Source organism: Ranitomeya variabilis, chromosome 4, assembly GCF_051348905.1.
Source record: "Ranitomeya variabilis isolate aRanVar5 chromosome 4, aRanVar5.hap1, whole genome shotgun sequence".
NCBI classification, from domain to species: domain Eukaryota; kingdom Metazoa; phylum Chordata; class Amphibia; order Anura; family Dendrobatidae; genus Ranitomeya; species Ranitomeya variabilis.
Window position 1 is genome coordinate 200,734,246 of NC_135235.1, and position 16,741 is coordinate 200,750,986.

General features: G+C 40.8%; 1 protein-coding gene across 4 annotated transcripts in view; it reads left to right on the forward strand.

Moving 5' to 3' along the window:
* The window catches only part of KASH5 (KASH domain containing 5), a 108,689-nt gene that overhangs the window by 32,641 nt on the left and 59,307 nt on the right, over window positions 1-16,741 (forward strand). For all 4 annotated transcript variants that reach the window (XR_013214571.1, XM_077259642.1, XM_077259641.1 and 1 more), the window contains exons 4-7: window positions 4,848-5,028; window positions 7,443-7,498; window positions 11,438-11,492; window positions 15,473-15,634. Coding sequence is in view for 3 of the 4 variants with exons in the window: in XM_077259642.1 (XP_077115757.1) it covers window positions 4,848-5,028; window positions 7,443-7,498; window positions 11,438-11,492; window positions 15,473-15,634 (454 nt within the window). In the remaining variant the exon portion in view is untranslated. The remainder of the gene's footprint in view (window positions 1-4,847; window positions 5,029-7,442; window positions 7,499-11,437; window positions 11,493-15,472; window positions 15,635-16,741) is intronic.

Below are 16,741 nucleotides of genomic sequence, written 5' to 3' on the forward strand. Positions count from 1 at the left end.
TGGTTACATGGGCGCATATAAAATATCACTGCGTCTCCACGTATTTCCAGTATGACACGATGTCAGAGCTCCCAGGGTCACATGGCGCATATAAAAGATCACTGCGTCTCCATGTATTTCCAGTATGACATGATGTCAGAGCTCCCAGGGTCGCTACTCCATCTGTGGTTGAACGCACAGAGAAGGGGTAACAACAAGCATAGGGAGATGACCAAGAATTGTCCATAGAGTCCATACAAGATCCAAAGCCAGTTGACATGATGTCAAAGCTCCCAGGGTCGCTACTCCATCTGTGGATGAACGCACAGAGAAGGGGTAACGACAAGCATAGGGAGATGACCAAGAACTGTCCATAAAGTCCATACAAGGTCCAAAGCCAGTTGACACAAGAGTCACCACCTGGCTTATCTGACCATCTCCATGGAACTAGGCGACCAGCAGGTCCCCAACCTGGCTTTCTCCAAACATATCCATGGTTCAGAGATGGTTACTGGATCAGATCTGTGTCCTTCCAACTGGAGCCGACAACCCCTAGGTTGTTTCCTATAGAATCATAGATCATTGTCCCTCGTGATGGTGCCATGATGAATTGGCTGCAGTCCTTTCTCTTGTCTCTTGCGTGGTTTGCAGAATGTCTGGCTGGTAGCTCTGTGTTACTTCCAACTCCCAGGATGTGATCTCTGAGTCTTTTTATACCCAAGGCATGTAAGCTATTTTTAGAATTACCCAGGGTCTTTCAGTCCAACATCAAGATAAGGTAAACAATGGTGATGGGATTAAGTAGCACTATTAGTATATAAGCACACATCAATAAACAAAGCTTAGCACACTCAATGTACAGTCACTATTACAGACTTAAGGTACCTTCACACTAAACGACGCTGCAGCGATACAGACAACGATGCCGATCACTGCAGCGTCGCTGTTTGGTCGCTGGAGAGCTGTCACACAGACAGCTCTCCAGCGACCAACGATGCCGAGGTCCCCGGGTAACCAGGGTAAACATCGGGTTGCTAAGCGCAGGGCCGCGCTTAGTAACCCGATGTTTACCCTGGTTACCAGTGTAAAATGTAAAAAACAAACACTACATACTCACCTTCATGTCCCCCGGCGTCCGCTTCCCTGCACTGACTGAGCGCCGGCCCTAACAGCAGAGCGGTGACGTCACCGCTGTGCTGTACTTTTACTTTACGGCCGGCACTCAGTCAGTGCAGGAAGCGGACGGCGAGGGACGTGTGACAGACATCAGAAGGTGAGTATGTACTCTTTGTTTTTTTTACTTTTACGATGGTAACCAGGGTAAACATCGGGTTACTAAGCGCGGCCCTGCGCTTAGTAACCCGATATTTACCCTGGTTACCATTGTAAAACATCGCTGGCATAGTTGCTTTTGCTGTCAAACACAACGATACACGGCGATCTGACGACCAAATAAAGTTCTGAACTTTAACCAACGACCAGCGATATCACAGCAGGATCCTGATCGCTGCTGCGTGTCAAACTCAACGATATCGCTATCCAGGATGCTGCAACGTCACGGATCGCTAGCGATATCGTTTAGTGTGAAGGTACCTTTACACAGTATGTTAGACAGTATATGAGCCGGCAAGTCTGTCCTCCCGACCCACCAGACATAAACACTTAAATTCACAAGCCAATATACAGATAAAAAGCCAGTTCTTTTGGATTTGCAAAAACATGGTTGTCTGGGAAATTAAGATACAATCTGGTTTCTTCACATTCCTCCCCCATCTTAATTAACCAGACATGATAGGCTTCCGATCATCCAGTTTCCTTAGAGCATATTCCATATGCTCCTTACAAAAATAAACTCCATACGTAATTGAAGAGTAACTACTGGTATCCATTGGATCCACGCATGGCTTCCTCCACATTCCGTAGTTCCTGTATTAAATTCTATTCAATATGTTGAAGCTGGAACATCTCCTGTAGTTTCCATTTCTTGTTGAGGTAATAAAGCCACTCTGGTCCTCTTCCGAAGGCCGATTTGGCGGGGTTGGATATAGTGGCATCCAAAACCTGCTGTGCATGCCTCATCAATGGTCTGCTGGGTCTGTCTGTATACCTCCCTTGTTGTGGAGCCCTGGATGAGGGGTGAGAACACCAGTCCCCTGCAGCTCCCCCAGTTCCGCCGGGGTGAGTAGTATCCCACTGCTGCCACCAATTGTGGAGAAACAGGGTCAGTGGGTGCTCTCGTCCGCTGGCCCGGCTGTCTTTAGCAAGACTGCATGGACCACGGCTCATACCACTGAACGCCCGCTCTATCTCCCCGTGGGCAATACACTACACAGACAACACAGGGTTAAAGTAAAACAGTGTGGCAATACTTTATTGAACCACAACACACAATAGCAAACAGAAAAATCCCACCATGGCTGGAATTGTTTGGTTACATGGGCGCATATAAAATATCACTGCGTCTCCACGTATTTCCAGTATGACACGATGTCAGAGATCCCAGGCTCACATGGGCGCATATAAAAGATCACTGCGTCTCCATGTATTTCCAGTATGACACGATGTCAGAGCTCCCAGGGTCACATGGGCGCATATAAAAGATCACTGCGTCTCCATGTATTTCCAGTATGACATGATGTCAGAGCTCCCAGGGTCGCTACTCCATCTGTGGATGAACGCACAGAGAAGGGGTAACGACAAGCATAGGGAGATGACCAAGAACTGTCCATAGAGTCCATACAAGGTCCAAAGCCAGTTGACACGAGAGTCACCACCTGGCTTATCTGACCATCTCCATGGAACAAGGCAACCAGCGGGTCCCCAATCTGGCTTTCTTCAAACATATCCATGGTTCAGAGATGGTCACTGGATCAGATCTGTGTCCTTCCAACCGGAGCCAAAAACCCCTGGGTTGTTTCCTATAGAATCATAGATCAGTGTCCCTCGTGATGGTGCCATGATGAATTGGCTGCAGTCCTTTCTCTTGTCTGTTAGGTGGTTTGCAGAATGTCTGGCTGATAGCTCTGTGTTACTTCAGTCTCCCAGGATGTGATCTCTGAGTCTTTTTATACCCAAGGCATGTAAGCTATTTTTAGAATTACCCAGGGTCTTTCAGTCCAACATCAAGATAAGGTAAACAATGGTGATGGGATTAAGTAGCACTATTAAGGTACTGTCACACTCAGCAACTTTGCAACAAGAACGACAACAATCCGTGACGTTGCAGCGTCCTGGATAGCGATCTCGTTGTGTTTGACACGCAGCAGCGATCTGGATCCCGCTGTGCCATCGCTGGTCAGAGCTAGAAGTCCAGAACTTTATTTCGTCGCCAGGTCGGCGAGTATCGTCATGTTTGACATTAAAAGCAACGACGCTAACAATGGATGTAATGGAGCTAACAACCAGCGAGAACGAGAAGTGAGTCGCCGTTACGTCACTGGATCGCTCCTGCATCGTTCTGGAGTTGCTGTGTTTGACGTCTCTACAGCGACCTAAACAGCGACGCTCCAGCGATCTAGTTTAGTTCGGCTCGTTGTCTATATCGCCACAGCGTCGCCGAGTGTGACGGTACCTTTAGCATATAAGCACACATCAATAAACAAAGCTTAACACACTCAATGTACAGTCACTATTACAGACTTATATTTAAAAAATGGAGCGCACTCAGCTCACTAGGTGGTGCAAACAGCCGCACTCTCTCAGGATAAGTCTTGCAAAAGGTGAAATTTTTATTCACACGTGTTGAAACATATATATATATATATATATATATATATATATATATATATATATATATATATATATACACACACACACACACACAGCAGGATAAGGTAAATAAATGGAGTACAAATGTACATATAACCCTATCTACTATCAAAATTAAGAATCTTATGGATCCCGTTATCAAGGAAAAGTTAATGAAATACAATAAATACATTGAAATCCTCTCCTTGGTCTCTGTTTAGTCAGGTAATACTTAATAGCGATTAAAGAGGCTTGGAACGGAAACATAATGGTAAAGTAATTTAGATGGCAGATTCAAGGTCTTTACCTGCAGCCCTTAAAGGGACCACACTTCATTTTTGTCTACTACCCATTACACAGGTCAGTGCTTATGTGGTATTATATACCAGTACACATCATGTCCACCACTAGGTGTCATTGAATCTGCCATCTAAATTACTTTACCATTATGTTTTCGTTCCAAGCCTCTTTAATCGCTATTAAGAATTACCTGACTAAACAGAGACCAAGGAGAGGATTTCAATGTATTTATTGTATTTCATTAACTTTTCCTTGATAACGGGATCCATAAGATTCTTAATTTTGATAGTAGATAGGGTTATATGTACATTTGTAAATTTTGATTTATATGCTTTATTATATGTACATAGCACTAATTGTAGTTTGTGTTTGCTTGCAGTTTGAGAAAGACCCGGAATAGGGTCGAAACGTTACTCCATTTACCTTATCCTGCTGTGTGTATATATATATATATTTATTTATGTTTCAACACGTGTGACTATTACAGACTTACACAGTATGTTAGACAGTATATCAGCCGGCAAGTCTGTCCTCCCGACCCACCAGACATAAACACTTAAATCCACAAGCCAATATACAGATAAAAAGCCAGTTCTTTTGGATTTGCAAAAACATGGTTGTCTGGGAAATTAAGATACAATCTGGTTTCTTCACATAGGGTATCATAGGAACCTAGCAGTAATGTACCCTCAGCCTCAATCACAGATAAGGTGACTCTGAATGATAGGTCTCCTTTATTGTCCTCTAGGTAGGAGTAGAGGATCAATGACTAAATGGAAGACTATGCCATGTACTTATGCAATAAGTCTCTTTATCTGAAGGAATAGTGCCAGCTTTCCAGATCATTGATTACTTGAAGAGTGTGACAGACCCCAGCCGTGATGAAAATCGCCTTCAATCCCTGAGTAACCTGTTGGACCCACAAGGTCAGAATACCCTGGTAGATCTAATGACATTTCGGAAGACCATGTCCAGGTGGATTGAAAGCTGCTGGATGGAAAGGTACAACATAAAGCACTTATTGAGAGGACAACATGATAACATTTCACCACACCACCACCTTTTACAACATCTACATTCTGTCACTGGAGAGAAGCTTCTATGATCACGGTGGCCTTTTTCGTGCTCTTCCTCAGTACAGAATTCGTTTTTGCCTGTAAAGGTTAATGCACATTTTTCCCTTTGCACTTTTGATTCAGTTTTTCTCACGTGCTTTTCTTAACCAAAGCTAAGAATTCTATTGGGAGGAATCAAGATAGATGAAGTTTCTGCTTGTCATCATTGGCCCTTGATTCATCAAAACTGTAATTTTGTATTATAGCCTTGATCAAGTGTGTGCGGGAGTAAGATGCTCCAAATTCATTAATAGACTTGCACCTCCTAAACATTTTTGAGCATCTCCCAGCTGTATCCCAACAGTTCCATGGCTTTTGTATATTCTTGCTACAATTTATGACACTTTCGGGGCTTTAAATTACAATCATCACCTCAGCCGTGCCTGACCTTGTCTCCTTCCCACTAAGGTCCATCAATTTAAAGAAAAACACTGTCAGGACTAGCGTAATTTGCCACATTTGAAAAAGCTTTACTCCAGAATTCTAATAAAATCTGTCTCTTTTATAAGAAGTCATCTATTTATTTGCTACCTTTAGGTTAGTTTTATGTGAGATCTAATGATAACACTCAGCTTTCAGTGCACCCTGTCAAAATGTGGTCACCGGACAACAGGTAACATCAACCACTGAAAACGTAATATTTAACATTATTTTAAATTTTAAAAAATCACCAAGGTTCATTTAGATAAAAAATAGTTTATACTGCTTGTACTGATACAGGTCAAGTCCAAAAGCCCATAAAACAATTGCTAGTAATGTAGAGTATCCCAAAACAGTAACAATATTCCAAAACTAGAAAAACAATACAAAAATGGCAAAAAAATTTAAACATAATATAAAAATAAGATAATTTGTAGTTAAGATAAAATATAACATGCCACTTGAAATAGGATAAAGTGTCAAAAAGATCACATTGCAAAACAGCCATTATCGAAAAAATGTATACATACACCCACCTATGGGAACACATCTGATGCAGGTTTCGCTGATGTTTCATCTGGAGTCACGAACAAGTCAAATACAGATAACGGTAAAGGATAAAAGAGCTCCCTTAGCCTAGTTGATTATTTATTAAAAAGTAAACTTATAAAAAAAATTAAATATGTTGTATTCACTGTTTAGTAATTTTGATCAGTGGGGGGTCTGGGTCTTGACACTCAATGATTGCTCAAAGGAAATGTCAGAAGCATTCAGATGATCATTGTAGCAGAGTGCTATAGAGATCTATAGACTTCTTATTTAATCGTACATATTTATGATCGCACTCAAGAAGCTGAGCTGCTGAGCTCTAAATCCCATTTTATTTAATTATTAATGCTACGAAACAGTGGCTAAAACATAACAAAAGTTTTTAAAAAGGATATAACAAGACACATTTATTAATATTTCAACATACACTCCTCAACATTGATATTATAACAAGGAAAAGTTGTGGAATTATGGAAATCACAGGATTAAAAGACATGTTAATAATATATAAATTATGAAAAAATTGAAAAACAATTCAAAACGTCTCATTTATTCAGTGTGGAAAGAGCTGAAATCCACACACTTGCAACCTTGGCTACTATCAATGAGGTTATTAATGGCTGTCTAATGTTCTGCCATGCCAAATGCACTATGGCAAATCATCAAGAACCTTGAGCACATCTGGGACATCATTGGTCAGGAATTGCAAAGGTAGCTGCCAGCCGCGGATCTTGATGATTTTCTTAAGTGCATTCAGTGCAGTAGAATATTCCTAAAATGACCATTAATGACCTCACCAGCGAAGGCTGTAAGTGCCGTGATTTCTGCACGATTTATCAAAGTGGTTATACATTTGGTAAATCTTTAGGCTGTCTATTCTAAATTAATGTACAACACCTATTAATTGCTTCACTATATGCTAGAAATTTGTCAAAATTTTGGAAAAAATGTTTGGTGCACAGTATCACATTTAGGTCATTCTACCTTTCTGCTAGACCATGCTGTCTTTTAAGTGATGTCACGTACCTTATTGGATAAGTCATGGAAGATAATTTTTCATGCAAATTGCTACAGAATTCTGGCACATTAAGTGTAATAATTGTCCTCCAGTGTTTTTTTTTTTTCGGGCATAACAGTTCAACAATACAAACAGAATTTGTACAGTACCCACTACAGTCCTTGTTTTCAAGTTACACATGTACAGTGATACTCTCTGAATCTTCCCAACTGGTTGATCTCTTCTAAAGCAAAACATTTGTTATACGTTCCTTCCAGATTGATCAGTCAGGTTGTTTAGACTCAATAACTAAAGTGCTATCTTTTGGTAATTAGGGATGAAAAAGGTACAACTGAAGATGACATTTTTATAAAAGATTTACAGTCTACTGGTAAGTAAAATTGCAGAGAAAATTAATTTAATTTCTGATTTTATAGCAACAAAATATACCTATTATCCAAGAAGAATTGTTTCTCCTTGCGGAGAGTGACATGTTAAACATGTTGAGATGAGGAGACTTAAAACCGCAATGCTCCTCTGGAAAATATGCAAATTGTCTCTTCAGAGAGGAAGAGGACTAGAACTCTAGTGCCACCTATTGGAAGTAGCAAAACTAACAGTCAATGTAGACCCTTTAATGAAACTTGTCACATGACTTAGGATAAGAACCAAACCAGAATCTCAATTTGCAGGCACTGTGTTTTGGGGTACTGCCCCTCGTCAGTGCAAAGTGGAGATCTGGTTTTGGCTTGGTGAGAGGCGTCCGACCGGGATCCAAGAAGTATCTTTTTTCCTTACGGAGAGTGACATGTTAAGCATGTCGAGATGAGGAGACTTAAAGCCGCAATGGATTGCTACTTCCAATAGGTGGCACTAGAGTTCTAGTCCTCATCCTCTCTGAAGAGACAATTTGCATATTTCCCAGAGGAGCATTGCGGCTTTAAGTCTCCTCATCTCGACATGCTTAACATGTCACTCTCCGCAAGGAGAAACAATACTTCTTGGATCCCGGTCAGACACCTCTCACTCAGCCAAAACCAGATCTCCACTTGGCACTGATGAGGGGCAGTACCCCGAAACACAGAGTCTGCAAATTGAGATTCTAGTTTGGTTTTATCCTAAGTTATGTGACAAGGCTCGTTGAAGGGTCAACATTGACTGTTAGGATTGCTACTTCCAATAGGTGGCACTAGAGTTCTAGTCCTCTTCCTCTCTGAAGAGACAATTTGCAATATACCTATTAAAATGACAAGACACAACATATACAGACGAACGTGTGCATTAACCAACAGTTAATCAGACAACAAGCTGATTATAAGTCAAGAGACCAAAAAATATTAATTCAGACAGACTGGTTCTCTGTACTCCCGGGGCAATCATTCAACCTTATTGGTTACTCAGGCACCGCAAAGAAGCCAAATGCATAAATCCATAAAGGTATTACTGCTACTGTCAATGCCAGCATAATTTTTCTCAAATATGTGAAGCAGATCAGTACCACTGATGATCACCCATAATATGCTGGCAAGAATAAGTGGGGGTACATAATAAAATAATATAGAACGATCTCACCAAATGATGAAGAAACCACATGGAAGATGCACCCTCCTGTTATGTTAGTCAGAAATCCAACGGATCAATACATGATTCCATGGACCATTCCTGCTAAGGACCACCTCCCTACACGTTTCATCCCAAGAGGGGAATCATCAGGGGAAAGGGCAGTCAAATAGTGGTCTTGATGATAAAGTGCTCCACCATCATTGGTATTCACATATAGCCTATCATAGATGGATTCCATAGAGACATCTCTTAAATAAGGAACTCATATCAGAAGTACTGCCCACTCATCAATTACCTGCCGATCCGCAACCTATCAAAACTCAGCATCCCAGCAGGTTTCCAGTAATTAAACTCACCTCATTGGTAGCTCCGAGGATTAATCGATTAATCAACTGATAGAGGTTTCGGACACAGAGGGTCATCTTAAAACACAGAGGGAGACAAAGGGGACGTGGGGGTAGTCGCAGTAGAGGTAGGGATTGTAGACAACCTCCCCCACTCCTTTTTTAGATCAGTCTTACCCCCTATGAAACAGACTGAATCTAGGGGGGGACACTGAATCCAGGTGCAGTCCCCAGGTCCTGAATCTATCATCTCAGACTTTAACAGGAATGGTCTATGGAATCATGTATTGATCCGTTGGATTTCTGACTAACATAACGGGAGGGTGCATCTTCCATGTGGTATATTCATCATTTGGTGAGATCGTTCTATATTATTTTATTATGTACCCCAATTTATTCTTGCCAGCATATTATGGGTGATCATCAGTGGTACTGATCCGCTTCACATATTTGAGAAAAATTATGCTGGCATTAACAGTAGCAGTAATACCTTTATGAATTTATGCATTTGGCTTCTTTGTGGTGCCTGAGTAACACTTATTGGTCAAATGATTGCCCCGGGAGTACAGAGAACCAGTCTGTCTGAATTAATATTTGTTGGTCTCTTGACTTATAATCAGCTTGTTGTCTGATTAACTGTTGGTTAATGCACACGTTCGTCTGTATATGTTGTGTCTTGTCATTTTAATAGGTATATTAAATACTATGTTTTAGGTCCCCTTTTTTGCTATTTCTAAAAAATATTTTGTGGGTACCATTCCTTTCTAAATATTGGTTGGTAATCAACCCTTTGATTTTTTCATTACTAAATAGCAAAAACTTTACATTTTGAAACCTTAAATTCTTTATGTTCCTCGTAAAGACTAAGCATGGTGTTGAAAAACTTTAATGCCTTCTCTACCACCCAAAAAAAGGACTAATTGTTTGGTTACATAGTAATTGTATTGGTGTATTGGAACAGGGGAAGACATGGACAGCAAAGGGCCCCAGGACAAGTGTTTGCCCCTCTTCCCCATTCCTTATACCCCACCTATGTATGCAGCTGTAGACAGGGCTGTTAGCAGATATGTTCAGCCAAGATGCAAGTGCTCTATGATTCTATGCTCACCCTCCCCCTAGAAAGTGTATGCAAAATTCATTCAGACCCCATAATCAATTCTAATTAATTCCATACATCTCTTCACTTCAAGCACCATATCAGCATCAGGTTGTTTGGTGAACTTAAAGGTGGTTGTCCGGTCAGAACTGATAAGTCTGCAGTCACTGTGTGTGACTGCAGATTTAAGAATCCCCCCAGCGTATGCAATATGTTATGTGGGGACCGGAGGGTATGTATGCATTATACATACTCCCAGCCAGTTAGCATGGCCTCGCTCAATATACTTGTATTGAGCAAGACCTAGCCCCATCTAGTGACAGGGCCTAGTGTATATAATGCATACACATACACTCCGGTCCTGGGTCTGAAATCGGCGAATCCCCGCACAGTGCGTTCGCTGGGGGAATTCATAAGTCTGCAGTCACATAGATTATCTGCAGACTTATTGGTTCTGACCGGACAACCCTTTAATCACACTGTGATACATAACTGCTTAGATCTTCACTTTTGGGGCAGCAGGTCTACAGTTTACCAGAGGACTACCCCCGTGGAGCCACTAAGCACAGCCCCCAATTTAATGCCAGGAAGGCCCCATTAATTCTCAGCTATAACTTTTGTATTTTTTTTATAAACATCTATATATGACGTCTTGTTTTTTTGCATTCACGTTATTGTATGGGTTGTTATTATTACTAGGACACCAAGTATGTCCTTGTTATTTACTAGTTTGTGGCTTTCATTTAAAAAAGTGTATAAAAATGCAATTATTGTAATAGTTTTTGTGCCATTTTTATTAGTAAGTTTATGTGATAAAAATCTCTGACTTATTTTTCTTTGACCCATTATGTACTCGTATTTTAAGACATGACTCTATATACTAGTGCATCATTCCTATGTCAAAGAAGATTGCTACTTAGGTTTTTATATAGAGTAAATTAGGAAGCCTAAGATAGAGGCCTTTAGATAGAAGCCTTTAGACAGAGTAAATTAGGAAGTTCACTGTTAGAGTTTCTGCCTTCCATATCAGAGGTCCTTAGTCTGATCCTTAATTTATAAAGGTATCCATTGATTACAGTCAGATGCCAGTGGTGACCCTCTCCCCCAGTGTTCTGTTTCCTAGGCGGAGAATGTACATTGGAAGCCGATGCACCATGTACGTGGTGTGGGTCTTTTTTGATTGTTTATGGGGTTTTTTTTATCCTCCATTGAAAACCACTCTATGACTATTTCCTGGGGCTCTTCCAGCAGGGTTGATATTATACTTCTCTTTCTGCAAATTGAAAAATTGTATTTTCTAAGAACTGTCTATTTTTTCCACCGCAAGAGACCCAAGGAACATCACTGCTCAATGAATATGGAGGTGAATGCAATCGAAACACGTAAGTGCCCTGCAAATAATGTAATGTTTCAGCTGGTGCATCTAGATGGGATATGAGACCCCAGATCACTTCTAACTGGTTAATCTCACCACCTGTGGAAACAATATCATTTTTAGACCCTCCAAAGCCTCAGCAGTCTCTCTTTTTCCTAACCATGTGACTTCCACACTCTCTTCCTACTTTGCTATTCTATTGTCTCCAGGTCGAAAAAAAGAAACAAGGGATTCTAGAAGCTACATTACAACACAATTCAGTAAAAGTAATAATGCCTAGTGTTGTAAATCCCTGGCATAAGATGTGAATTAATAGTGACAATATTACCACTTTTCCTGTTGTCAATTTTGCTGAGCTCCGATCGCTGCTGTTAACCATTTAGATGCTGCTGTAAATCTCTCACATTGGCTCCCATGATGAGTTCTCAACTCGACCGTGGAGTACTGCTTGGTTACCAAAATCATTAGCGATTAGAGAGTATGACTTTCTCTATATAGTGCAATACTGTGGTATTATAGTATATAGTAAAATCAATTAGATGATTCCAGGTTCCAGTAAATGCAAAAACTAAGTATTTAAAAATCTAAAAAATGTTTTACATCTATAAAAATTTTAATCACCCCTTTTTCACCGTTAAAAAATAAAGAACTTATAAAACAAAAAATTATACACGTATATGTTATACTAACAGTATCCATAAAAGTCAGGTCTATTAAAATATAAATTAATTAACCTGTAGCGAAAGCGACATAAAGATAAAAAAAATTTAAAAAGCCAAAATTGCGGGTTTTTGGGGCGTCACCACATCTCCCTAAGAAATCAAAACATTGTAAAAACACAAACATGGTATCACTGTAAACTATAGCTTGCCATGCAAGAAAAAAACGTCCTCTGACAACTCAATCTATGGAGAAAGAAAAACATTATGGGTCTCAGAAAATGGCAACATACACCCCAATCAATTAATTAATTAATTAAATTATTTTAATTTATGCATTTTTTTCCACCACCTACATAAAAATAACTCTATGTAAGTCTGTACTGCCAAAATCATACTGACCTGGAGAATCATGTTTCCAGATCATTTATACTATAGAATGAATACCATAAAAAAACAAAACCCCAAATGACAATTGCGGAATTGCATTTTTTTTTCAGCATTTTACCGCATTTGGAATTTTTTTCCCGTTTTTTGGTACATTGTAAGGTAAAGTGAATGATGTAATTCAATGTTACTACTCATCCCTCCAAAAACAAGCCCTCATACAGCTATGTCTATGGAAAAATAAAAAAGATTCTTGGAAGAAGGGGAGGAAAAGATGGAAACACAAAAAATGTGAAATCACTCCCTCATGAGATGGTTAAAGAGGACCTTTCACCAAATGTTTCTTGCTGATCCGTACACACAATAGAATAGTGCCTACAGAGCAGATTTTTTTTTTTTCACCTCTCCATTGTGGAGATATTCACAGTAAAAGTAATTTGTATCTAATGAGTTAAGTCCAAGTGGGCATTATTAGAGTGTTTTCACTGGGGGCGTGAAATTTCTCCCCCTGCATGACATTGGCAAATCATATGCAGGCAGCATCAAACAGGAGAAAAAGAACACACCCCACAATATCTTAGAGCAAGTTTCTCAGTTTGTGTAATGTAATGACAGACAACTCTGATTTCCTGGACTAACCTTGTGGATAATTAGAAAGTGCTGTGATTAGAGCAAAGATAATTTACCCCTTTTAGATTAGGCCCAGCAGTCAGTGTGGAGGAGGGGCAACACAGCTGAGTTTAGCTGTGTCACATTACAAACCCGTCGAGTAGCTCCCCTTCTCTTATAGACTGTTAGTTCTGCTGTACTTCCCCCTCCCCCACACTGCCTGTCCAAAGATGATAGCTCCAGCAGGAGTAGCGTGCTCTAAGCTCTGGTGGGGGCATTTTTTTCCCATTTCTGCCTTATTATGATTTTGTAAGGCAGGGATTTGGCCAACTTCAGTTTCCTCCTCCCAAAACACCCTGCTATGGTAGCCCTATGTGGGCATGTGCTTTTTGGGGACTTGTGGCTTACCCTTTTTTGGCCACAAGTGGTATGATGGTATGGATACTTTATGCTTTTGCAACAAATCAGGAGAGCAAGAGTCAACTGTTAAAACATTTTTGCTGTGAAGTTTTGAACATAGTAACACCTCTTGTTAGAAAACATGGTAAATCGTCAACATTTCTTCTGCTTTACGAAGAGGCTCATACTCAGTTGCAGTCACAGGTGGCATATCTTGATGTTATAAGACATGACAGCTGTCCAGCTCTGACTTCCCACTCTCAGTATCCTCCACGATGGTGCAGTAGCCCGTGCTCCTCTCTGGCCAGAATAGGTTTCCAACTTTCCATCTCTAAACCTCCAGAGCTGGTTTCACACATCTGTAGCTCACTCCTTACTAGCTGCTTACGGGAACACACCTCTGTCAGCTCTATTTATTGCCACTGCAAGTACTCACTGCCAATGAAGAATCTCCTCTCTATTAGTCACATGGCTCAATGTGACTTCTGTTGTGAATCCGCTTTTGGGCTCCCCTGGTGGTTGCTGGTGGTACTGGTGACTTGTGTGTCTTTGCTGTCTCAGTTCACCTGCTCCCATCAGTGTTTGGGAGTTTCCTATTTAGCCTTGCTCTCCAGTCATTTCCTTGCCGGTCATCATTGTAACCAGAGCCTTCGGTTGCATGTTCCTGCTACTAGTCTGCTGATCAGCTAAGTGGACTTTGTCCTTTTGTTTTGTATCTTTTGTCCAGTTTGCAGTTTTGTTATTCTCTGTAGCTGGAAGCTCTTGTGGGCTGAAATTGCCACTCCTGTGTCATGAGTTGACACAGGAGTCTTAAAGTAATTTCAGGATGGTTTTTTGATAGGGTTTTCAGTTGACCGTGAAGTCCTCTTTTGTATCCTTCTGCTATCTAGTAAGTGGACCTCTCTTTGCTAAATCTACCTTCATACTGTGTATGTCTTTTCCTCTAAACTCACCGTCATTACATGTGGGGGGCTGCTATCATCTTTTGGGGTATTTCCCTAGAGGTAAGCCAGGTCTGTTCCTTCCTCTACCAGGGGTAGTTAGTCCTCCGGCTGGCGCGTGGCATCTAGGGTTAATCAGGTATGCTCCCTGGCTACTATTAGTTGTGTGGTAGATTTAGCTCACGGTCAGCTCGAGATTCCATCACCCAGAGCTCGTCCGTTATCTTTGTGTTTTGATGTTTCCCTGCCATTGGGAATCATGACAGACTTCCCTACTTGTCGCTGTGCTCCGGCCATAACGATGGTAGCAGTTTTCTTTGGTATTGGTCTGAACGCTGTTCTTGACTCCTACTTGCTGCATACTCCTCACTTGTGGTCAGCTGTCCTATAGTAGCTCTTATTTCCTACAAAATCTCTCCATAAACTCACTAACAGGAACTAACGCTCTGTATAAAATGTCTCAGTATCTCCTCCCCACCTGGGCTGACATTGGCTGTTAACCCTGTCACAGCCTACCAATTGTGGCAGAGTACAGTACACATAACAGGGTGTTTGGACGACTCCTCCACCTTTACAATTGGACAACATCATACAGGGTGAAAAAGAACACGCCCCCATTGAAAAATCTGATAATGTCCACTTGGACTTAACTCACTGGGTGCCAAATACTTTGACTGCTAATACAAAAAAGCAAACATTTTATTCTGCTGTGCAGCCAATATCACATCATGTGTCCAGTCCGATAAGCAACATTTAGTAAAAGGTTCTCCTTAATGCTAACACATCAATAACAGGTAAATGGGGTATGACTCCCACACCAGTCACTGGTCTGTGCGTTTGTTAGTGGTTGTGCCTGGTTTGGCAGCTCAGACCCATTTCAGTCAGTTGTTCGGTTGCAGTGTCAAAAGTTGGATATGTGGTTAATATGACAGTCCCAGATAACTCCGTTAACATGGTAACTTGAGAAACCTCAGTACCTTCTTGTTCTAAAGGGGAGAAATTACAGATCTAAGCATCAAAATGGCTGAGCTCGTCTGTTCTAACAAAAAGTTGACTGACCAGAAAACAAAACTACAAAGGAATCTTGATTTAGCAGAAGAAACCAACACTCTTCTGGCCGAAGAGATATCTGACCTAAAAGGCAAGTTAAAAAGGTGAGTATTTATTTTTGTTGTGACCAGTTATTATATAGTCAGGTTTTCATGTGTACGTAAAGAATCAAAACAATTAAAGAAAGGAGGTATTGTTAACTCCTTAAAGGGAGCCTGTCAGCACAAAATGACTCTTCAAACCAAGCACAGCTGCTCAGTTCACCCTTGGCGTGACCAAACCGTGCAGTGCAGCTTGTCACTTACTCGTTTTTCATGAATTTCTGCCCAAACTTCCTTCATTGACAGCTTTGGCTTTGCAAGATCCAGAGAAAGGTGGAGAATTGATGGAAAAAAAAGTAGTTGGGTAGGTGCACTAGACTGTATGGCCACTCCAATTGTGTACCGTGCGCCTTTGCTGGGTTTGAAAAGTCACTTTGTGCTTTCAAAGCATCATGTAATGCCTTTAGTCAAGGCACCAAGATCTACTATATCACTGTGATCTGATTGGTTCAGAGACTGATGGCGATTGGCAGCTGTCTATTTAACCATTTTGATACCGCACCATTTAGGTAGTTAGACGGAGGTAGGGTGCTCCTTCCAGCACTTAATTAGCCCCAAAGTATATTCATGTGTTGCTGTTCCAACCAAAGCCTAACAATGGCCTCCCAACTAACAATGGTGTGCTAGCTATGGAAATCTACTAGGCTCTGACATTTTTTTCCCAAGAAATGAAATTTATAAAATTATCAAAAATGTATATTTACCCAAACATAGAATTCAGCAAAAATCAAGCCCTCACACAGATCTGTCAACCACAAAAACAGTATGCAGCTAAGAATATGGGGACACAAAAACATTTTTTTTTAAGTGGAAACATCTACAGACTGAATAATTTACAAATTAGACCTCTTACACCTGATGAGGCTGTTATATTTACTTTTATCTACGTGAAAACCTCTGTGAAACACCTGGGGGGTTCAAGGTGCTCAACACACATCTAGATACATTCCTTGGGGGGTCTAGTTTCCAAAATGGCATTACTTTTGGGGTTTCCACTGTTAACACACACCAAGAGCTTGGCATCTGCTTACAATTCCAGCCAATTTTGCGTTTAAAGGATTATAAGGAGCTCCTTCTCTCCGAGCATTGCTGTGCATCCAAACAGTAGTT